At 39.4% G+C, this 25198-nt stretch overlaps 2 protein-coding genes across 2 annotated transcripts in view; one reads left to right on the plus strand and one right to left on the minus strand.

The window, feature by feature from the left end:
* Positions 1-14007: 14007 nt before the first annotated feature.
* Positions 14008-19951, plus strand: LOC148879728 (WRKY transcription factor). Its single transcript, XM_088961378.1, has 2 exons — positions 14008-14276; positions 17220-19951. The coding sequence occupies exon 2, from the start codon at positions 17551-17553 to the stop codon at positions 19633-19635; it is 2085 nt and encodes a 694-aa protein (XP_088817504.1). The 5' UTR covers positions 14008-14276; positions 17220-17550; the 3' UTR covers positions 19636-19951.
* Positions 19952-23069: 3118 nt separating this feature from the next.
* Positions 23070-25198, minus strand: part of PKP-BETA1 (plastidic pyruvate kinase beta subunit 1) — a 102953-nt gene continuing 100824 nt past the window's right edge. Inside the window, exon 12 of the mRNA XM_088961379.1 lies at positions 23070-23546. Within this exon, the coding sequence (XP_088817505.1) occupies positions 23439-23546 (108 nt within the window). The 3' untranslated portion in view covers positions 23070-23438. The remainder of the gene's footprint in view (positions 23547-25198) is intronic.

Here is a 25198-nt window from a genome sequence, read left to right on the forward strand (position 1 = left end):
ATATGATCGAATTCAAATTCAAATTTAAATATAAATAAATCAAATTCAGATATGCATATATCCAATTCAATCCAATCCATTTGCAACCTTATATGAATCGTAGCTCTCACATTACCTGGTTATTTATGCAACCATGGGGCAGGGACTAGAAGCAGCCTCTGAATTCAATTGTCCCCCTCTGCTGTATCTGGTATTTGGGACACATGGATAATGCGCGTGCAAAATGCATTTACACAAATGAATATATAATCCTATTTTTGTTTTAAATGTAACTTCAATTAATATCTTTCTTTCTTTGCCTTTTGCAAATGGATTGATTCTAGGTTTCAAATCAACATCAACGAGCTTAGACGAACAAGGGAAACAAGAATACAAATGTTTAGTGAGTTTGTTAATCAACCCAATAAACCATTTCAGCCATTAAGAGCTCACAATCGTTATCAGAAGGGAAGCATTGATCTATTCGACCATTCACGCACGAGATGTAAATAATTAACAACCCATTTCATTAAAATCCTCTCCTAAATTTTTTAACAATCATAAAAGCATTCCTTATAATTTTATTGTAAACTTTTGAACCTCCTTCCATACCTAGACGGAATCTCACAATATGCGGGACCAGAGGTTTAAGGGTTGAGAACTTGAGAGGCAGTGGCCCCAACCAAGTGAAGAACGAAGAATCGTGGCTCCGTCCCAGCAAACAACTCTCAGGCGGCTGTTGGCTTATCATTTTCAATTCATTCTTCACCTTTTTATCATCATTCATCAAGATTCACAATCCGATGCATAAAGTGTTTCTAAATATCAATACAGGCTGGCACGTTCTATCGATGTTTTTTTTTATATTTTATTTATTTTTTTAAAACCAATTCAGAGGAATCCGTTTAAGTTTCAATTACCTTTTCAATCATGGCCTGACCCGATACATCCCTCTAACGACGTATCAGAGAAGTCCCAATAGGGGCCCATACATAATGGTATTTTAAACCTTGATCTACTTTTGCATTCCAGGGCTCGCGCCAAATAGCCAATACCTAAAAGAGGACCCATAGGAACAACAAGCTCCCTGTAGCCGCTCTTTTCTAAACTGGAATTGTCACCAATGCTCTTGCCTCCTGATTGGAGCTCTTACGGGTACACACTAGCAGCAGAGATATGAGGGACATGCCATCGTCGAGTGATGGATCCGAAAAACCCCCCACGGCCTCCGTCTCCGAGGTTTTCACGTTGAGGAGATAGAGTTCCCAAAGCATCTTTGATGTGTCAATGGCAGTTTTGGTGAGATTGGGTATATAATCTTTAGGAATGGTTTGTCAACTCCATGTTGGGGTCCATCTCTAAAACGATAATGAGGTTATTTGGGACCGGTGCATTTCATGACCGTTCCGTTTATGTGATGTGCCATACACGCCACATCAGCAAATAAATGGAATCGGTAAAGAATGGTATTTGGTAGGTGATGTAAGTGTTTCTGGCTACGTATCTTTTTTTTTGGCTAAGTACTTTGTCATCCCGTCTATTCCCAGGTGGCCGATGACTCAAAGGTTGAAGTGGAGCTCCCTGGTGTCGTGCAATCCGGTTGCTCCTTGCAGGAGATGATCTATTCATCTTTGTAAATGGCAGATCTGGTTGATCTGCAAGAATTGAATCAGAGAACCCGAGTATGTTTACCGGCGAGGTCACTCCGATGGCTAAGTCAGCACTTAGTCGCGAGTTGAGAATGAGAGAGCTAGAGAACAGGGGTTACCATCTCTTTTTTCTTCCCTTCGCCCTTGGGGGGTGAGGCCTTTATATACTGGAGTCCTCGTGGGTTTGGTGGAGCAGTTCCTGGATTCCCATTGTGATGGGTCATGTTTTCGTGTTAGATGGGTGATAAATCCACCAACCGGTAAGGTTGCCCATTTTCGCCTAAATCGGGGAGTGGGTGAGCTAATATAGCCGTTACAAGTCACAATCCCGTAAAATGCGGGTTACGGTGGTGAGCTCCTCGGGGTTGTCATGCGGTGATCAGTCTGACTAGAAAGCGAGCTGCCTGTAAGGTGCTGGGCTGCATGATGGCGAGCTACCTAGTGGCGAGCTGCCTGTGAAGTGCTACATGGTGGCGAATTGCCTAGTGGCGAACTACCTGTAAGTGTTGCATGGTGGTGAGCTGCCTAGTGGCGAGCTACCTGTAAGTGCTGCCTGGTGGCGAGTTGCCTGGTGGTGAGTTGCTTGTAAGTGTTGCATTGTCTAGGTGTCGAACTGCACCTAGTTGTCACGAGGTGCCAGGTGTCACGATATTATTGGAGAGCCAAATCAGCCCTCATCATTTGCCCCCCACTCCCGAGCTGAAAGTAACTCGGCGAAGGGAGTAGATTTCTCCTTTTGGCCCGTAATTTGACGAGCTCATAAGCGCTTATTCAATTTCTTAGGCTCTGGGAGCTGCTTGGAAGCGAGCTGCCCCTAAGGTGTCGAGGTCTCTACCAGTTCAGTACTTTAGCCCTTAGGCTCTGGGAACGACTTGTAGTCCACTCTCCTTGACTTTGTCTATGCCGAAGAGGCGATTGCGTCTTAAGTGCCCATGCCAAGGAGGCGACTGGGACTAGTTCGCCCATGTCGAGAAGGCAATTGGGACTTAGGTGCCCATTACAAAGAGGCGACTGGGACTTAGCTTGCCCATGCCCTAGAGGTGACTGGGACTTAGGTGCTCATGTCGAAGAGGCGACTGGGTCTTAAGTGTCCATGCCAAGGAGGCTATTGGGACTTGTGAAGTGTCGAGCTGCCTGTGAGGTGTTAGGCTGATCAGGTATCGAGCTGCTTGTGAGGTGCCAGGCTGACCAGGTGTTGAGCTGCCTGTGAGGTGTCGAGCTGCCTGTGAGGTGCCGAGTTGCCTGTGAGGTGCCAAGCTGCTTGTGAGGTGCCAGGCTGACCAGGTGTCGAGTTGCCTGTGAGGTGTCGAGCTGACCAGGTGCCGAGTTTCCTGTGAGGTGTCGAGCTGACCAGGTGCCGAGCTACCTGTGAGGTGTCGAGCTGACTAGGTGCCGAGCTGACCAAGTGCCGAGCTACCTGTGAGGTGTCGGGCTAACCAGGTGTCGAGCTACCTATGAGGTGCTGAGCTGGATTGATGAGCTTCTTTGCTCTTTAGGGACCTACAAGGGACTAAATGTTAGAGGACCCGGGGTGGCTAACCCGGTGAGGTCGCTCTGGTGCTTAAGTCAGTACTCTCATAGTAGACTGTGAGCTAAAAATCACAAAGTCTGAGAGCTAGAACTTGCTTACTTGCTTCTGGGGTTGGTGCCTTTATATAAGCATTGTTTGGCGTGGTTTTCACGCACCATATCCGAGATTTCTACGAGGTCGTCTAAGTGGTTCGAGAATCCTAGAGTGTTTGGCACATGGGCCAACTTCCAAGGATCGTGAGAGTGTTTGGATATGTATGCCGAATTCGTTGGCGAGCAAGTCACTAGGTCGACGCATGTGCTACGTCGCCAGGTCGCGCCAGGGCCGGGCCACCAGGCCGCCGAGTGGACGCCTTAGAGCTATGACTGCGCTGCATCTGCCTCGTAATGCGAGAGCTTCAATTTCTTTGAGTTCATAAAAAATGAAAACTATGAAGCGAGAGCTTCTGTTTCTAAAAAGTGAGGGCTTAGCTTTCTGGGAGAAGAGGACTTAGCTTTTTATAGGATGAGAACTTAGCTTTTTGTAGAATGAGAACTTAGCTTTTTGTAGCGTATTCCCACAGACGGCGCCATATGATGTTACCATTTCTGGCTATGTATCTTTTTTTGGCTAAGTACCTCGTCATCCCGTCTGTTCCCAGGTGGCCGATGACTCAGAGGCTGAAGTGGAGCTCCCTGGTGTCGCGCAACCCGGTTGCTCCCTACAAGAGATGATCTGCTCATCTTTGTAGACGGCGGACCTGGTTGATCTGCAAGAACTGAATCAGAGAACCCGGGGGTGTTTACCCAGCAATGTCACTCCAATGGATAAGTCAGCACTTAGTCGTGAGCTGAGAATGATATTAGAGAATGAGAGAGCTAGAGAGTAGGGGTTACCATCTCATTTTTCTTCCCTTCGCCCCTAGGGGGTGAGGCCTTTATATATTGAAGTCCTCGTGGGTTTGGTGGAGCAGTTCCTGGATTCCTGCTGTGATGGGTCACGTTTTCGTGTTAGGTGGGTGATAAAGCCACCAACCGGTAAGGTTGCCCATTTCCACCTAAATCGGGAAGTGGGTGAGCTAATATAGTCGTTACAAGTCACAATCCCGTAAAAAGTGGGGTACGGTGGTGAGCTCCTCGGGGTTGTCATGCGGTGGTCAGTCTTACTAGGAAGCGAGTTGCCTGTAAGGTGTCGAGCTGCATGATGGCGAGCTGCCTGTGAAGTGCTGCATGGTGGCGAGCTACCTGTAAGTGTTGCATGGTGGTGAGTTGCCTAGTGGCGAGCTGCTTGTAAGTGTTGCATGGTGGCGAACTGCCTAGTGGCAAGCTACCTGTAAGTGTTGCATGGTTGCGAGTAGACCTATTCATGGGCCGATGGCCCGACGGCCCGCAATAAATTCGAGCCGGGCTCGGGATTTGCCAAAATAGCCCGGCCCGACCTATAAATAAACCTAGAAAACCTAGTTGAATACCCCTCTTTTTTTACCTCTTTTTCTTCTTTGTCCAACCAAATTATTCTTCTCCACATCCTCTTTCCCTTCTTTATATATATTTTTTAATATAAATAAATTTTGAATTTATATATTTTTTTAATGTAAATAAATTCTGATTTATATTGATTATTGAATAGGGAAATTTTCTAATTTTTTTATTAGGTCGGGCTTCGGGCTCGGGCTCGTGCTTCAGGCTTTTTATTAGGGCCGGGCTCGGGTCCAAGTTGTAGGCCCGCTGGTCAGGTCGGGCTCGGGCTTGAGCCTAATATATTTCTGTTAATGAATAGTAAAAGCCCGGCCCGAGCCCAGCCTGGCCCATGAACAGGTCTAGTGGCGAGCTACCTGTAAGTGCTGCCTTGTCTAGGTGCCGAGCTGCACCTAGTTGTCAGGAGGCTACACCTAGTTGTCACAAGGTGCCGGGTGTCACGATATTATTGGAGGGCCAAATCCTCCCTCATCAGTAGCCTTGTTTTAAAAAAAAAATGTTTTTGTAATAATTAGCTTTAGGATTCGAGAAAGGAGGAGTTTCTTGAAATGCCAAACTTTTGTTTCTTGAACCACCTAGTTGATCTTGAATCATTATGGTGACATGGTACATTGAAATTTAAAAAAAGCTAACTACTTTTTGAGATGTCATACAACTGTCATTATAACTACAAGATTTTTGGACTGCAATCCCCCTCATAATTTTTTTTTGCAACCCCCTCCTAGTCTGCTAGTAGCCCCCCTTATAAATTACATCCTGCCTGTGAATTTGGCATCAATCTACAGGTGGGATCATACAACTGTCATTATAAATATGAGATTTTTGGACTGCAATCCCCCTCATAATTTTTTTTTTTGCAGCCCCCTCTTAGTCTATTAGTAGCCCCCATATAAACCACATCCTGCCCATGAATTTGGCATCAATCTACGGACGGGCAGGATTCAGTCCACCGCTAGGAAATCCTAGCTTCACCTAGGGGTGGACCGAATCATAAAAACCCCTATAAATATATTATAATATTAAGCCAAATCACTTTAAACATTCAGTTAGCCTACATCCCATTTTTTTTGTGTTTCTCAAAAAAAACATATGAGATGAATCACTTGTGAATTGGGAATCACTTGTGAAACGGAATGGTCGTGAAATGCACAGGTCCCAAACAACCTCAATGTGGTTCTTTAGGTGCACCTTGTTTCAACCCAAGGTTCAAAATATCGATATGCCCCGATACACTGATAGGGGCGTATCGAGCGAATTGATACACATTTTTATGCCTTTTTTTATTTTTTTTCAAAATCAGTTCAAGGGGCGGTTTAGGGCTCCTCCACCCCCTAAACTGGTCAGACCCCCAATACACCCACTATAGGGGCATATCGGAAGGGTCCCAGAACGATAAATATCAACCAATACGGGCCAATATGTGTCAATACTTTGAACCTTGGTTCAACCCATTCATCCCCCCACTGTTGCCCTTGCTAGCCACCTGTATTTTTTAAGAAATAGTGTAACTAATTAAGCGTGCTTCAATCTCTTCAGACTTGCAAAAGAAAACTTTTTTCTACAGGGGTAGGGGTACAAATGGATCGAATCATGATCCAATCTGATCCTATTTGGTCGAGTTCGGATCACCCCTATTCAGATCTTCAGATCGGATAATAGGATCCTATTAGAAATCAGATCAGATTCGGATCACCCCTATTCGATCCAAGAAGATCCGATCTAATATATATTATATATTTATAAATATATATAATACATATATATATATATATATATATATATATATATATATATATATATATATATTATTTCTTTATTTATAATATATTTTTTATATTATATTTTTATAAATTTGTTATATTATTTATTTTTTTATAAAAAGCATGTATATATATGACGAAAATAATTAAAAAATACTTGTATCTTTTGTTTTTGCTTTATTTAAATTAGTATATTTACTTTTCTTTTAATAATTTATTAATTAGAAAAAAAAACAAGTCAGATTGGATCAAATCTAAATATCCAACTTACTGATAGGATTCAAATTCAAATCGAGTCCTATCTAATCCGATCGGATCTTTGGGTCAGACCAAATTCAACATGAACAATGTCATATCATATTCGAATATACACTGATTCGAATCCGATCCAAACCGTTTGCATCCCTATGTGGGGCTTCTGTTTGTATACTTATATCTAGAACGCAAATTCTTTGTAGCCCACTTCTGGATATTAGTAGAAGTAGATGTTTATAGTGGTATCAAGCTCTATCCAAAAATTGTAGCCCACTTTTAGGGTTTCTCTCTTCTCGATACCAAAAACTCATCGAACAGAGTCGATGAGTTTAGGGATGGGAGTTTGAAGGGAGAGGATGAAAATTGAAAGGAGGTGTTTGTCTAGTTTTATAGGGTTATTTAAGTAATTTTGTATATAAAATAATTTATAAAAAGGTAAAGTCAATATTAAAAAAAAAAGGTAAAATACTTAAACCTCCCCTGACATTTTTAAAATGTACTTAAACCTCCCCTTACCTTTGAAAGTTGCGAAGACCTCCCCTCACTTTTGGTGTAAAAGTTGCTTACTGACCCCTTCTGTTAGTAACCCGTTAAAAAATTTAACAGAAATAGATATTTATTGCTCAATTTTTTTGCAAAATACCCAAAATACCCATGAATCATGTTTGGGTAAAATACTTAAACCTCCCTTAACGTTTCTGATAAGTACTTAAACCTCCCCTCACCTTTAAATGTTGCAAAGACCTCCCTTGACGAGTAGACCCAGGTACTAAACAAACAGTTAAGTTGCCTATATAAACAATAACAAAACAATGTATGATCTGTTCTAGACTCAAGTACAATCTATATATACGTTTTACTTGCCCTGTTTGCTATATAAACAATAATAGATCAAGAAAAATCAAGAATTAAAAAAAAACACAAAAAGCTTAGGTTAATAATTATTCAACGCATGAAAAAAAACTACCTCTAAAAACTTAAAAAAAAAATTAAAATAAACTCAAAAAATTGTGTGAAATCACCTTCAACAAGTAGGTATCCTTTGTTTGCAAACAGGGTTTTTTGTAGAATCCTTGAGAATATTGAGTTGGACGGCAGAACTGGAAAAGAAGAACTAAGTGGGAATTATTTCACAAGATGGCAGAATAATCCTAGAAGGGTAATTTTGGTAAGGTAGTCACTAGTTTGAGAATTTTTCACTCTCCAGTCCACTAGAATTAATATAAGGGGTCAATAAACAACTTTTAAACCAAAAGTGAGGCGAGGTCTTTGCAACTGTTAAAGGTGAGGAGAGGTTTAACTACATTTCAAAAACGTCAATGGAGGTATAAATATTTTTTAATGCATCAGTCTAACGTTTTTGGTCTGGATCAGCGTTAGGAGAGATTTTTGTCGAATTTTTCAAGGTATTTGTTAGAATGAAATTATAGGGAAGATTTGTATGATCGTCAGAAACTCAAAAAGGTTTTATATCTGATAATTACATTAGATATTTCTCAATTTAATTCTGCCGGGCCGGGCCGGAATTTTTTTTTTCCGGCCATTAAGAAGGTCGTCCAAATTATCTGGTCCCCGAGACACGAGATTTCGTGGGCTCTCAACTTGGATTCGTTCCGATTCCATACATGTGACTGACACATGTTTCTAATTATAAAAACAACGATAGATTTTAATACAGGGGAGAATCGCAAATGCAAGAAACAAGCATTACGTGCAGCCATGAACATGAAGGGAATCGTAGAGGGCATATTCTCCACAAAAGGTCCTCCAATAATAACAAAAGCGAATTGGGCCGTCCACTAATACGGCTATAGTGGTGTCAAGTGAAGTAAGACTTTGAAGAAATGGTGGAGATGAAAGAACATATGTTGCATTATGAATGAAAAATAGGGTCAGATATTTCTTTACTTTTGATGCAGAGACAAACAGACAGAGAAAGAAAAACACCCAGAAAAAAGATATCCAGATTTCCACGTATGTAAATAGTAAAAGTTCTAAACCCTAATGAACCATCTTTTATTTGTAAAAAGCAATCACACGTCTCTTTTTATTGGTCTGGACCTTTTTAGATAAGTTTGGAGTTATATATATATATATATATACTGAGATTTTGAGAGGGGGAAAGTTAGTTAATGGAATTTTGATTTTTATTCACCAAGAACCCCTTATATTCGTTTTTCAGATTTATGTGGGGACAAGGGAAAGTTTATTTTCCTAAGTACCATTTACCCAGATAAGTGATACCTATCCCCTAGGTGTGTAAATAATTTTTCCACCTAGAGGGAAATTTGTCAACACTTGAATGGGATAAAAATGCACCTTTTAATAATGAATTTTTATGGCTAAAATGGTCATTGCATTATTTACCTAGGAAATAAAAGAGCATGGAAAAATGCACTTACCCGAGTAAATGTTTCCCAGCAAAAACTTACCCAGGTAATTGCATTTACCCGGATAAATAATTTACTGAAAAGTGAACGAGGCCTTAATGCCATATCCATTGTTAATTATGACAACTTAAAAACGTTTCTTATTATTTTGACACATTTTTTTGTCTACCTCATGTACTTGTAGTCCCTTTAACTGAGTCGGGATCTCCTCCTCGTAAAAAACTATTCAAACACATTCTAACATGCACACATGATCAAACCAACTCCCTTAACTTGCAACCGATTTCTTACAAGTGCTGCCAATGGCCTTCTATATACATGACCAAACCATCTTAATCTACTTTTTCTAGTTTTAAATTGAGGCATCATATCCTAATTGGTTTTATTTATTAATGTTATTTCACTTTCTTAGTTGATGTTGAGTCACCATGTTAGTATTTTTGGTTTAAGCATTAACCCATCAAAATGAAGACATGCACTATCAAAGTGATTTAGCTGACTGATGATTTTGATAAATGAGATAAAATTATGGTTGCATTTGATTGTATATATGAAGGTGAAAAATAGATGATGAACTCCATGGAAATTGGTACCAAAAAGGAAATAAATTCTTTCTTCTTAATTTGTCTAGTGTTCCACGATGAATCTCTGAAAAATAAAAAATAAAAAATAAAATAATGTTCTTTTCCAAAACTTACTCTTCTTAGTTTTTTATATTTAACATGTAAATAAACTTTGTAAAATAGGGAATTGTTAAATTTTCATTCATTTTGGAAGATTGTCTAAGTTTCAAACATTCCTTTGGGAAATGATAGTGCAGCAATATTTTTTTTTTTGTTAAAAATGGTGATTACATGAGCCCCACCTTGTTTAATAAGGTGTCTTTGTTTCTCTGTGAAATGGACATATATAACTTTTTCTTTTTTAAGTTCAGCTATATATTATTTCTACCCCCTACTCCTAAATTGTTTCAACCTAAATGGCAAGGAAAATTATAGATTTCATTGCAAAGTAAAAGAAAACCATCATCATCATATAAGACTTATCTCAACTGCATCAGCTACATCATCTATGCCTTATGACATTTTGTTTAGAGACATATCCATTGTAAAGGATAGAAAATATAGGCCAAGTATTTCATCCTGAAAATAATTATACCGTTAATGGAAAAGTTTCACCAAATCATCACTTGTTTTGGTAATGCCACATCATATGTAGAAATATACTCTTTGGCAACATTGTTTTCTTTAATGAAGATAAAAGGTGGTGTCCAAATCACCAAATCACTTTTTCTTTGTCAAACCAAACAAGATGAGATTTTGTTTTTTGCTTCTCTGGGTTAGGCACATGGTCAGGACTCAGAACTCATGAGTTTGGGACACAAAAATCTAAAAGGAATGTCGGTCTCTATGCTACTGAGATTGATGGTTGATAAAAAATAATAGAAATAGAACATTGGGGGCCACCATTAGGCAATTAGTTGTCTCTTGTCTACTTGAAAGTGGACTATCTAATGATAAATGGGCCAATACAATTCTTCAATGGCACAATCGAGCAAAATTGAGAACTTCATCTATATCATATTATATAGGGTCCTCTCACCTAAACACTTTCACAGGCTCTGACAAAATCTCTATTAACCCTCTTTTCCCCTAATATGTATGGTTAGAAAGCTCTCCCTTTCCTATATCTCTCTTCACTCTCGCTTGGGCTGGTTGAATCGGATTTAAGGCCAACCTAAGCCCAACCCTAAGATATAGATCTTGGGCTTGTTACCGGCCCATCTTGAGGTTTAAGCCCAAAGCCCAAGTTTGCCAACCCCTGTCCAACCATTTATAGGACTTGTAAAAATAGTGGCTTTTGAACAAAATATGTGCCTTCAATTTCTCATACTTATTAGGGTCATTAAATGGTTTGTAATGGAAGGCCTCCGCTACGATTTTAATAATAAAGTAAAATTGTTTATAAGGAAAGAAAGTTTTAATTTTTCTGTTTTCTTCGTTTTCTTCAACTTTTGTATTTATTTTAATATCAAATATTATTATCTTTTATTTCACCCTTTATATTTTGTTATTACTTAAATGCCATGATACATGGTTGAATGATATTTTGTAACTTTATTCTTAAAATCATCTTCTCTAATCTTTACAACACTTATTATTTGTTAACTGGTATATACTTAAGTTCTGCTTGGCTCACAAGAATTGGGGTCTGGAATCAAAATCAAAATGACCCATTTATAGGATTTTAATCCTCATTCATACTCCCTCGTTGGGAGTCATGCATATTTTATAAAATCCAATACCCCAATCCCAATTCCTGTCTAACCAAACAAATATAGGTGATTCTAATTTCGAGTTCTAGAAGACTTCAATTCCGATTTCCACCTCTTCTTTCAATGTAATTGGGAGACAGCTATCTAGTTCTTTTCATCCATGGGGTTTTGGGTTAGTGATGAAAATTTCCCGCTGACTCAATGGTCAGGGGAATGGGCTAAGATTGATAATGGTTTCCCCCCGTACGTGGCTTCTCTTCTGGCTAGCGGTGCTATCTTCCTTTGGCATATGCGGAAGGCAAGATGCAAGGTATCGGTATCGATTGAAAATCTCCATTATGAAGAGTTAACTTTGGCTGTTGGCTCCCAATAACCTATGTTGTTGAGAACGATTTTAGGCTGGACACTTTCATCAATTCATACCCATGTTTATGATTATGGTTAAAAAGAAATAAGGAATAATTATTATTTTACCTCATTTTATGATAATGTAGCATTGCCAAAAATGTTCTCACCAACAAAGGCTGTCGGCCCCATCAACAAAAGTTTTTCCCATTATGAGATTCCTGAGGCGGTAGCCGGAGGCCCAAATTTCTGAGTTCAGTTATAGAATCCAAATGCCAGGTTATGAACCAGGCCTCTTCTTTTAACAGGGACAATGCAAGTGCCCGTTGGACCAGACCCCTAGAGGGCTTTTTTAAAATTAACTTTGATGAAGCCTCGAATTCTTCATGCGTCAGGTGTAGGAGTTATAATCCGTCATTGTTTTGGTGGCTTCTGTTATGCTAGAGTTCTTCAGCTCCCCCCAATGTCAGCTTTGGAAGTGGAGTCTCGAGGGCTTTTTGAATGTTTAACTTTTGTTTGGAATTGGGTATCACTTTGGTGGCAAATTTAACATATAATTGTCGATTGCAGAGTTCTTTTTCATTATTTCCCTCACAATTCCGTGAAACTCATTCCTCATTAGGGATGCTCAGTTAATCGAACCGTTGGCCTTGTTTTATAATTGAACTAGTATTATCGGTTTTTGGAAAATTGGTAGCTGAATCGAATCAAAATCAATCGATTAACTAATTGACCAATTTAGTTAACCATTGGTTTGGTTCGTCAGTTTTTTGGTTTTTTGTTTTTATAATATATTATAAAAATATAAAAATATATTTTATATATAATATATATTTATTAATTTATAATATATATATATATATATATATATATATATATATATATATATATATATGCATGTATCTATATACACACCAACTAGTTCAATTTACTGCTGATTTTCTATATTAGTTAGCCAAAACCGAACTGATACCTTCAGTTTTTTTTTTTAAATATTGAATCAAAACCAAACCAACCAATTCAATTAATCAATTCCTCGTAGCACTAACAAGGCTGGTCATTTTCTTGCTAAGTTTGGCTTAAAATTCTAAAGGCTCATACCTAATCGCATGCCCTGAGTTTATTTTCCTGAGTTCTTTTTAATGAAATTTGCCCAAGTGGGCTTAAAAAATAAATAAAAAGAACCCTTACTCGTTTTCCATAACCTCTTAAATAAGTTCATACTAAAATCCATGCAATGTTTATTATTAGGTTGAAGAAAAACCCCTTTCTCTTTGTGATCAGACCGTTGTTTTCCCTAGGTAAATGATGATCTGCAGTTTTTCTTTTTATTTTTTTTTCCAGTGCAACAAATTTAAATTTAATATATATAAATATATATATTGTACTTTTTTAAATGTACTAATTTGTTTTAATTAATTACATTCAAATATTAAAATATTTAAACAATTATCATTTATAAATATTAACATTATATCACATCATTTGAATATATTAATTCAAATTTTATGGCCTAGACGTGAAGCCAAGGCAAATATCAACGTTATGTAGTAAAGTTAATTCCCCAACCTCCATTAAACAAAATAATAATAACGCTTTCTGTTTTTATTTATTTTTGTTTTTAAAAAGAAGAAATGTCTAGGGGGCACCGGCACCCTGTTTTCCTTGCAAACCATCTTCAAGTAAACATGTCGCATATGTAATAAACAAGGTGGAAATTGATACGGTGGTCCTGAGGACCATGACACTTGAGAGTTGAGACCCCGTGACTCTGATCCGCTGTACCCTCGGATATATGATCACAAACTAACCTCCATTTTTTATACCAATCACTTGGTCTAGTACCGTGTAAGTACCTGTGAGCTATTCGTAGTCGTCAGATTGGAATTCAATGACATAATATCTCGACTTCGTAATTTGGTCTTCGAAGAAAAATCGAGTCTCCTTCTTTTTCAAACTTGATAGAAGATCTGGAACCAACGGCTGTGATATTCTATATACGATCAAAAACCGTTGACGCAGAGATCTTTTGATGACGTCACCTTCCGGAAATTAGTGCTGGGCGTCACGTTAAGATGGTGGTGGGACTGAAAACCATGTACAGATTTTTTTAGCGGTTTGGTGTTTGGGCCTGACAAAAAATAAATAAAAAACCGCCGGTGTTGAAGTTAAAAGTTTGAAGAAGGCCACGAAATCGGGCCCACCGTCTCGAATAAAAATAGAATAATAATATTCAGAAAACATGCATGTAGGGCCCGCAGCAGGCGCACCACGGACGGTGACGGGCCGCTGCCTGCGTGGAATCTGGTGTCACTGCTGAGCTGGCAGAGCGTAGCGTTTCACCCCGTCGTATCGCCACACTACGAAGGCTCGGGCTTCAAGTGCGTGCCCCCGACCATCCAACCGTCCATAGGACGGTCCTCCGAACCCCCACCCTTAGCTTAACCTGCGCCCCTTTTTTCTTTCCATATTTATTTTGTTATCTCTTTCTCTTTGTTCTTATTTCCCCAACCTTTGCTTCAATCTGTCTTCCTATCCGAAGTCGCAAAACCCTAGTTTGCTTATCTCCTGCTGTTCGATGTCGAGGGGTCATCCGTTTAACTGAAAGCTGGGAATTCTACGGTTTTAAGCCAAGGTACTAATTTTATCCATTTTTTGTGTCGATTGTTCAGCGTTTCCTCTCTGAGATCTCAATTTTCTCATTCCGTCAGTGTTTTTGTGGGAAAATCTGTTTCTGTGTTTTTTGATCTTGTGAAGATTGTTTGGTTCTGTTGAACCTGCGTAGGTTCAAGCTCGTGTGACTCTTGATTCCTTCATTTATTTTCAAAACTTGAATTCTGTATCGGTTACTTGCTTGTTTGATTTAGTAACATAACATGCTGGTAATTTATTTGTGGTCCAAAGCTTTCTAGTTAAATTTCTGGATAAAGATTGTGTAATTGTGATATGATTTTGCTTGAGAAATAGGTCCTGCTTCCATGTCTGATCCAGTTTTAAGGCTGGTTACAGAAATTCACGACGCTTAAGACTTTTTGAGTTTTTAGGTATAAAATTATGAAAGCTTGTCAAGAAAGTAGGTTCTCTCTTATATGCCAGGAAATTTCCCCTCGGGAAAGGAGTTACTTTTTCTCTCTCCAATTATCTCCTTTTTGCCTTCCTTTCTTTCTTCTTTGGTAAGGACGTACTTATCTGCTTCTGTTTTCTCTCCCCCCCCCCCCCCCCCCCTCTCTCTCTCTCTCTGTAGAGTGTGGGGTCTTGTTATTTTTTTTTTGGTCCTTTTCGGATTTAATAGTCAAGCTGTGCTACCTTCCATGCTTCTGGCGCCATAGCGACGAGTCTGTAAAATTTGTTGGTAACTCTTGTTCTTGTGTTTATTTCGTTTTTGTCACCATATTACGAAATAACGGATTCATCCACTGCTATTTAATTATTGCTTATTTTTTCGCAAGTTTTTCAATGTCAGCCAGCTTTGCGTAGCTTTTCCAGTTTGTTTACATCTGGGTTGTCACCTATCCTGCTTCCCTGGTTTCATCACCAAAAAGCGATTTGTAATGCCACATCTATTTCATCTTTCAGCAAGATCAGTTATTTTGGTGTTTGGAATAGAACTTTTGAGATTGTTTTTGCTGCTGCTTTTTTTCTGCATCTGAATTACACGTGTGTATATATTGTCTGGCATTTTTTTTTTTGAGACGGCCAGATGGGTTTCTTGCAACTTGTTTACTTCAATATGTTGCTATTTGGTTCCAAATGTGTTTTCTTCTGATCTTGTCAATAAGATGGTAACTAGATCTGAATAGAGTTCCTTGGTTAAAATCATAATAATGAATATTATCTTCATTTTATGCCTCTATTGTATGGCTTGCTAGCCCTGCAAGCATGGAAATGTAATCATACAGATGGGTGGCCATATCTTGGAAAGTAAAGCCCAAAAATCAGATGGAAAACAACAGACATCCCCCCCCCCCCCCCACCAACCCACCCATAAGATTGTTTTCTCTGGCCATCAAGGGTTTTTCCTGGCTCTGAAGGAAATCTATCTCGTCATCTTTTCTTCTTCCTTTTTCCCCTTGGTAACCTTGGTTTGATGTTCATGGACCCCATTTTTTGGCAATTACATCAGTGCCGTGGGATGTCATAAGATTGATTTGAAAGATATGCTTTGTTGGTTTCTTTGGGGAGTGAAGCAATTACTTAATCTGTTACCCTCCTTTTTTTCTTGGAACTGAGTAATCTGTAAGCTTTGCTAATAGGTCTTAGATGTCAGGGTGCAAATCGCATAAGCAATATATAGCTTCTAGTTTCTACATTACATCAAGCTCATGTCTGTGTCCCCTGAAGAAATGCTCAAACCAAGCCCAACCAAGTTGCACTCTTACATGACCCTATTGGAACTGATGTGTCTCTTGGGATAATTTTGGTTGTTTGAGCTTTCTTCTTAAGTAACTTCTATCATTCAATAGCACTAGGAGGCTATGAAGATCCTATGCATATTCCATGTCTATGGTGTACATCACAGGTTGGGTTTACCTACTGTCTGCATGTAATTTGGTTATTCATCCTTAAACAGATAAATAATGAAAGCAAGAATTAATATCTTCTTGTTATGAGTTGCACTGACCTTAATTTAAACGGTATTAATGGAATGCTCTTTTTTGTGATTTAATTTCTTAATAGTTGTCAAAATCTTTCACTTTGCAATATGATTCATGATTCAGTTCTGAAAAATCTTGTGATTTTTGTTTAAGACTTGTGTTTTTTTTCATGAAACTTACCTTATGAGTTATATGATTCATGCGATTTAAATCAATTCAGTCAGGATCTGGTTCTTACTTCTTAGTCATTCCTTTGTTTACATTTTTGCTAGGGGCTTTGTGTTGAACCCTTGTTATAATCAAATTTATTATGTTATTTTAGACCTTTTTTACCAAAAAACACCTTTAGAAACCATATCAAATATATTTTTCGCCATATATAGGTTTAAGATCCATTATGTGTAGGTTAAGTTTTTTGGTATAAATATTTAGGTTAATTAACTTCAAGTTAAACTTGGTTTAACAATCTTACATTGGTGCATGTAGTAAGCTCTCTATTTTATCAAGTGCATATATGGTGCATATGGATTAAAAATGGGTAAATATTTTTCTATATATAGTTAGGTTTTTGGTGCATGTATATGTAAGTTGTTGAAAATTTTGTACAAAACAGAAACAATCCTATGATTTACATTACAATATACAATTCAACTCAAGTTAATCTTACTCCACCATTTATATTACCATTATAATTTTCAAAACATTTAACTACTGGGGTTGGAGCAATCTTAGTGACAATGCACCAGAACAAAGCCTTCACTGTGGTCTGATTAGGATAAAAGGTTCTAGTTTTCTTATCTTTTGATGTAAGCATGCCTTGGGTTGAAAGATCATGTAAATTGTTGTCAATGAGTTTTTCCCATCTAATTGTCCACTTGTTTTATTGGTCTTATTTTCCTTTTCTTTTCAAAATTCTGTTTCATATCTGGATTCAATGCCTGTACCATGCTATTTCTCTAATCACACAACTTCTCCTGAAACAGGATGATTGGTTGCAATGATGCCTGTGTGAAGTATAGAAGTTCTTGTGGATTTGTCTTCATCTGCTATTACTGATTGATCCAAGTGTTTCCTTAGACTCTCACAAAATGGATCGTTGTGACACATCAGGGTTTGTCAGCGGGGGGGGTGGAATGAACTCTTTTGCACACCTCTAACACTAACCGTTCAAAAAAACAAAAAAACAAACTTTTCTCATTGTCCCTCTTTTGTCCCCGGAAGTCAGGCAGGCTGCTTTTTTCTTCATAATATTGAGATTTAGTTTGGTGAAGAGGATCTTTGTCTTTTTTTTTTTTTTTTGGAAAAAAAGAGTACATGGATCCCAGGTTTCAAAACTTGGGTTTCTTTGATCCTAACCCTTCTCCTAATGCATTTGAGAATCTGAGCAAAGTCATACAAGTTGGAGAAGTTAGGGCTGATTGTTGCACAGATACCACCTTAAGGCTTGATTCCACTGGTGCTTCTTTTCCTCACTTTTTGACATCAAAAGGAATTAAAAGGAAGTGGAGTATGATTGATGGGTCAATGGGCCTAAGAGATGGCTCATCTCTAGTTCTTGGGCTAGGCCATCCATCAAGTTCTTCAGACAGTAAGGGAAGTTCGGCAACTGCATGCACAACCATGTCTTCAGCCAAAGAAACTGAGGAGGAGTCTTCAATGGACATTGCCTTGGATTTTGTTCTGCACTTGGGGAATGAGAAGTCACCTAGCCCTAAGAAGCCTGCCATTGCTACTCCAAAGGAGCTGGAAGTGAGACCCAAGTTTGACCTCGAACTAAGTCTCTCAACTGGACCTGCTGAGTCAGATATAACAAGTGTCACACTCAACTCAACTCTAAAGAACAATTTAGAAATGCCAATGATGGTTAGCATGAACCCACAGTTGGATGAAGGATCAACATCTTCCTGCGATAAAATGAAGGATTCTATGTTTTTGTTGCGCACACTACCGAACACCATGCCTGGCTTTGTTCTTAACCAAATACCTGGCAAAGCAGATCCAGGATCCATCATTCAAAATCTCTCATCAAACATGGCAGCCACACCAAAAATATCAGCCACCTGTACTTCCGGGGTAACTCAGCCAAAGCAGCATCAGCAACAAAACCGCATCACTAGTGCAAAGTCATGCCAGTTCAAAGGATGTTCAAAGGGAGCCAGGGGTGCTTCTGGCCTTTGTATTGCCCACGGAGGTGGTCGGAGGTGCCAGAAAGTTGGTTGCAACAAGGGAGCAGAAGGTCGTACTGTGTACTGCAAGGCCCATGGTGGTGGTCGTCGTTGCCAATTCCTTGGGTGCACGAAGAGTGCCGAAGGCCGAACAGATTACTGTATTGCACATGGGGGTGGCCGGCGATGTAGTCATGAGGGTTGCATCCGAGCTGCAAGAGGGAAGTCTGGCTTGTGTATCCGTCATGGAGGTGGCAAGAGGTGCCAGAAGGAGAACTGCACAAAGAGTGCAGAAGGACTCTCTGGCCTTTGCATCTCTCATGGAGGTGGCCGTCGTTGTCAGTTTCCAGCATGCACTAAAGGGGCTCAAGGGAGCACAGTGTTTTGCAAGGCACATGGTGGAGGCAAGAGGTGCACAGTTATAGGGTGCACAAAAGGTGCAGAAGGAAGCACACCCTTCTGCAAGGGCCATGGTGGGGGGAAAAGGTGCTCATTTCAAGGAGGTGGAGTCTGCCCAAAGAGTGTCCATGGAGGTACGCGTTTCTGTGTTGCACATGGAGGTGGAAAGAGATGTGCTGTATCAGAGTGCACCAAGAGTGCTAGGGGACGGACAGATTACTGTGTCCGCCATGGAGGGGGCAAGAGGTGCAAATTTGAAGGATGTGGGAAGAGTGCCCAAGGGAGCACCGACTTCTGCAAAGCACATGGTGGGGGGAAGAGGTGCTCTTGGGGGCAGCTGGGGTCAGAGTTTGGAGGCCAAGCAGCCCCTTGTGATCGATTTGCAAGGGGAAAAACTGGACTCTGTGCTGCCCATAATGCCTTGGTGCAAGACAGGCGGGTGCATGGAGGTGGCACATTGGCACCTAAAGTTGAAGATCCAAAACTTTGCAAACCTGAGAAGATGAAACAGGTTGTTACTTCTGATGACATGAATGTTGATCTCAGGAAGTTAGATAGCAGTGAAGGGAACCTTACAGGTTGGAATGCTATCTATTCAAAAGGATACGGACATCCAGCAATGTCACTGCAGCTGCCTTCACAAGTTAGTCATCCAATTCTGAAAGTAAGCGCACCACCAGGTCCAGTTTCTCTTCCTGAAGGTAGGGTGCATGGGGGTAGTCTGATGGCGATGCTGGCAGGAAATAGAAGTATAGACCCAAACACTGAGACTCAAGTTCTTGGTGGCTCATCCAAAGCCGGGATGTCTTGTATCATGCCTCACAGCTGGGTGTAAGCTTTTGATAAACCAAGAAGGTTACCAATCTCTCCCTTCTCGTTTCTGATTTGGTATTTGGAGCTTGTGCTTGTTTGGGTCCTGTGTTTTTAGTGTTGCATTTACAGATGAGAAAAATGGAAGTTTCTCAGTCATTTGATTTGTGTACGGTGATAATGGTCTAAACCTTGAAGTATTTGTTTGACACCCTTGTGAAGCCAAGGGGAAAAGCGTAGGCATTGTCTAGTCTTTTTATTAGAATTGGTAAGGTTGTCTCCTGTAAATATCTATAATATTTTATGTGCAGTCATGTGAATATATCGCGTTAGCTTAATTCCGTCGATGCTGTTTTACTGTGTTTACTGGGATGGATTACTTTATCTAAGATTTTCCTGTCGAGCTAGATTCCATCTTTTTTAACATTTTCTACATGGTGATGGTGTAGCAGAAGTGAACTCTAATACAGAGATGGTTGGCCACAGTTTTAGGATGATCCTAGCCATCCATCTGTCGAGCAAGAAGTAAGAACAGGCTATAATGGTGGAGGCGGGGGAGACCAGTGGTATCATCCCGACGACCATCAAATTCCTATCCATCGCATGATCATAGGTCTATGCTTTGATTTTTCATCCAAGGACCATGAGAGAGAGTTTCTGAGCACACGTGGAACTGAGTACCCTATGTTTTTCTGGCAAAAGGAACTGAGAACCCTATACGTGGAGGTTTCACGAATGGGAAATCCATGGCATTTCAACTTTCGTCCGCAGTCCGCACCATCCAGCTAAAAAAAAACTTTCTTCTGCACCACTCCTGTCAAGGTTTGTCTAAGATGCTTTATAGTTTGTTCCACCTTGACCTTGCTACGGAACAATGGAATATCATTGATAAATGGGCCATATTTATTCTGCAACTTTAAACCTCAAAACTTGGAGTCCATCCATTGATCCAACACTAAAACCAGTCTTGTACCGACGTGGGCCCCCTCTGATTCCTGTCTAATGGGGTAAACAGGGCACTATCCTGATTCGTAAAATGCTAGGTTTCCGGTTTCCCTACTCTGTTTTGTATAATTTGTACAAGGTCTCCTTTTATTTATTTATGTTTGCTTCTTGGCACTATACGTAACCCCCTGTTCCATTACACTATTCCATTACACTATCACGTACCCTGTTCCATTACACTATTTATAATTTGTACAAGGTCTCCTTTTATTTATTCAATCCAAAATTTGACCCAGTAGGATCGTCTGTCTTCCTATCACGTACCCATCCTCCCCCTGTTCCATTACACTATCACCTTCTGTGTGAACTGTGAGGCTATAAGCATGTCCATTTTTCTATTTTAGGAAAAAATAATCAAATAAAGATTTTTGAAAAATTCTTTTAAAAACGACTCCTCTCTCTCACCCTCTTGGAAATAACTCTTCTAGTTTTGAGAGGTTCAACTCCACTCCTGACCCAGGTAAAGTTGATGTGGGCCCTCCAAAGATTGCACTCTTTGGCATGATGGAGCAAGGTTTAGCTGAACGCTTTAGCTGTTCAGCACGCTGTGGAACCAATGATAAGGTTCTATGTGGCCTGCCGTGAAACCTCATCATTGGGTCCACAGCCTGCTGAACAGCTAAATCATTCAGTTAATCCAAAATCGATGACATGCCCTATAAACCATCCAGCCAGGAATTTGGATGAGCTTCACACTAAGCACGCCCCACAGCCTATCCCCCACTCCCCATTGCATTAGGAACATCTCCTCTGTTTGTCATGGGTAGATGTAGATGTTCCCAAATCACGGAGGGGATGGATTGTGGGGTGCAATCTGTGGGGAATCCATCCGAGATCGGCTTCAGTCAGTGCAAGGCCCGTTCAAATAGCCTTTACAGCTTTGCATCGGGAACATCTCCACACTTCTATGCTATAATGGGTGTTTGAACAGACTTTGCACCTACTGAATCCAGTTTCAACCCATCCCATTAGGGGTGTTCATGGGTTGGGTTGATTCATTTTCTTCAATCGACCCGACCTAGTTGGTTTATTATTGACTAAACCGAAACCGACCAACCCTGAAGCAAAACCGATCCAAACATGAAGGGTCGGTTTGGGTCGGTTTATCCGTTTAGTCAATTTTTATATTTTTTTTGAACTAAAATATTTATTTATATTTAAGTTTATTTCTTTTTAATTTTTATACAAAATCAAAATATATATTTAAATCGATTAGTTTTTTATGCAAAACTGAATTTTTTTTGTTAATATATATTTAAATTTAGACAAAACTGAATTAAATATTGTACCATTGTATTATAATTGTATTGATTTTATTCTTTAGTTTTTATCATAAATAACCATTTTTTTCAAAGTTTAAACAAAACAAAAATAAAATATATCAACATTTAACATATAGGGTAGGGACTAATTAATAATTACTTAAACATATAGGATCAATTTGGTTCAGTTTGGTTTCGGTTTTTATATATGAAAATCGAAACCGACTGATGGTTTTGAAAAAACCAATCACCTTGGATTGGGTCAGGCCGGTTTGATTGATTTGATCAGTTTGACATTTAATGTGAACACCCCTACATCCCATCTCATTAGAAAGGACTAGGGGTTTGGATTTGGTCCTCACAGATATAAGGTTAGGATCTGCTACCAACACAACGTTCCCAATAATGTTCCAAAAGGCCACTGCAACGGCACATTGGGAACATCCCCCTTATCATTCATGGGGAGCTGTTCCCGATGGTATCTTGCTGGGACAGTGTTTGGAGGGATTGTTGGTGGCAGATCTGAACTCTATTGAAAGGATTTTGAAAGCCAGCCCCAAGTGCAAGTGCAAACCTCCCGGAAGGAGTTTCCTTCCCTACTAGTTCAAGATACTCATCTTTTACCCAAAAAAGTCCTCGAACCTTCATGTCCCCCTTTATACTTTTTTCCCTGTAAGCTTATATCAGGCAGTTGGTCTCTCAAATTAATCATTGTCAGCGTAGAACTCAATTCGGCAACCTGTTGGCGCCAGCAGTTCAGGAATGCAAGCATGCAAGTCCTCTGGGTCCAGTTGCACTTGCACAAGGAACAATCTGGCCGACTAACGCAAGCATGCACTCTTCAAGTCACCCTAGTAACCATTGTCCTCTGATTCTAAGTTGCACCTTCTTCTCCGGACATCCATTCAAAGTTCAGTTAGGATTTGATTCCATGTATTTCATCCCCCCTTGTGATCTCGTTCTGGTTCAAACTGTTGCTACATCTCATGCTTTATATTCACAACGAATTTTGCCCTTGAGAGGCTTTTACCAGACCCAACACAGCTGTTTATGTCAAAAACCCTAATTGCATGCATACACCATATCAGTGGCCTTTCCGTTGGTTGTATTTGTTTGTTCCACGTGGACTCAGTTTGGAGATGGTATCTCGCTTTACATTTTCAGAAATCAGATAAGAGACTAGAAAATTCTATTAATTAAAGGCTGCCAGTGATCCTTAAAGGAGGCCAAAGATGCCAAACCAAAGAAAATGAGGGAAGTTATAGTACACAACTTTCTAGTCAAAATGAGTGAAGTGCATCTTTTCCAAAAAAAAGAAAAGAAACGAGGAAAATAACGAGAAAATTTCTTCATTGTATGTTTACAACCACGACATGCAGATAGTTCTTGAGACTATGAAGCATGTAGGGCATCATAAAAGTTTTAGAACATACCATTTGTCCACATGATCAGGACTACACAGAAATACGGCCAGCAAGACAACAGTACATCTTCTAAAGCTCAAATCCATTGTAGGGGGAAGGAGAAACCATTTTATGCCCGTCTCCATCTGATGCCTCATCTACATTCTCCTTACCTGGATATTGTGAGTGGACTGGGAACGCCAAATGGGCTGTCTGCCACTCTGAAGAAGAGCCACCTGTTCCCCTTCTTTCACCATCCCTTGTTTCTGAACCATTCATCACAGTTGGACAAAAATTTCTTGAGTTTCTGAATTTGTTTTAAAAGTAAATCTTCCAACAGATAGCAATCACAGCTGGTAAGATATATAATAACTGGCAAGATATACTGCAGAATTACCAATGCTATTAGTACTTTTTATCAAGGTTCAAAATATTGATATCCCCCTGTATATCGGCAGAGGCGTATCGGTACCAAAAACATCTGTTTTTATATTTTTTTGTTTTTTTAAATTGTATTTTGGATACTTACATGTTTTTTGTATTTAAAAATGAGGGGTCCCGAAACACCAGGGGCGTATCGTATTGAAATTTTGATCCTTGCTTTTTATGATAGAGATCTGGTTTTCTTTTTATGATAGAGATCTGGTTTTATCAAGATTCAATGGACAGCAGTACAGCATATGAGCTGGTTGATCAATGGACAGCAGTATAACTCACATATTAACGCCACGGGCAACACTACGGACAGCAGTACAGCATTATGTGCCGGTTGATCAAGGATCTTAAACATCAGATTTAAAGCTAGAATTGTTTAGCCAAAAATGAAAAGGCAAGGTCAACTTCCAAGAGAAAACTGTATCTACAAGATGGCAAGGGAACTCCTCTGGTATTGGGTTATGGCAGTCGGCAGTCCAATCCCACCATGTTACTTCTTGTACAGCTTTTTATTCTCATTATTAATAAATTTCTGATTGTTGTTGCTTATCAAAATATAAATTATGCTGACAATTAAAATACAATAAATTTTTATCTCCCCATGGAACATCCTCTTCACCTGAGTCACTGTAGGGGTTTAACATCCACCATTTTAATGGTGGATCCTGTGAACCTGAGGAAGAAACAACCTGAAATGCTGCTGTGCTACCACACTCCTACATCCAAGGACTAGGCATGCACCATTAGAAAAGTTGGGGAACAAGCCTATCATTATTTTTGTGGCAGAATTTGCTCTGCATCCTTTCCAAAGATAAGTAGCCTTCTTTATTGTAACAAACAAAGCAGGGGGCACACTAGTTAGACCAACAATAGGTCAGGGTTGACGATATTCAATTTGATCAACAGTAAGATCATGGAGGTCCAATCTATAGGAGTGCCAACGGACCAATTTTGGGTTGGACCCCATCCAAATAAAAATCAATTTGGACGGATTGGACAGACCAGTAAGACATTGAATTGGACTAGTTCAGGCCTAATGGTCAAAAGTATTTATTGGATTGGATTGGATCCGGTCCATCTGTAATGAATTTATATTGGATTGGGTCGGATAGAACCAATATCCAGTCCGTTGATATAAGAATAAAGGTGACAATGAATCAAGTTTTTATTGAAACCAATCTAAATTAAAACCAACTTGAACAGATTGGGCGGTCCAGACATTGAATTGGACCAGTCCACAATGGTCCAAAGTATTCATCAGATTGGATTGGACCTGCTTAACCAGATACATGAATGGCATTTAGAAATTGTACCAACCTATCACAAACAAAATGATCAGTAGTGCGTTTTTAGGTTCAATATGTCATGGCTGGATAATAGTTGGTTCTTAAATGTTAAACACAGAATCTAAAAATGCATCCCAAGACCATTTTATGTTGGTCCATTTAAAAAGAATTAATGAGTACTCAGAACTAATTAAAGC

The sequence above is a fragment of the Nelumbo lutea genome, chromosome 1 (genome assembly GCF_056320005.1).
Source record: "Nelumbo lutea isolate HS-2025 chromosome 1, American lotus-T2T, whole genome shotgun sequence".
NCBI lineage: Eukaryota > Viridiplantae > Streptophyta > Magnoliopsida > Proteales > Nelumbonaceae > Nelumbo > Nelumbo lutea.

Bases quoted from the DNA above. Each gene is read 5' to 3' on its own strand.
- LOC148879728 (XM_088961378.1), top strand. From the start codon at position 17,551: ATGGATCCCAGGTTTCAAAACTTGGGTTTCTTTGATCCTAACCCTTCT.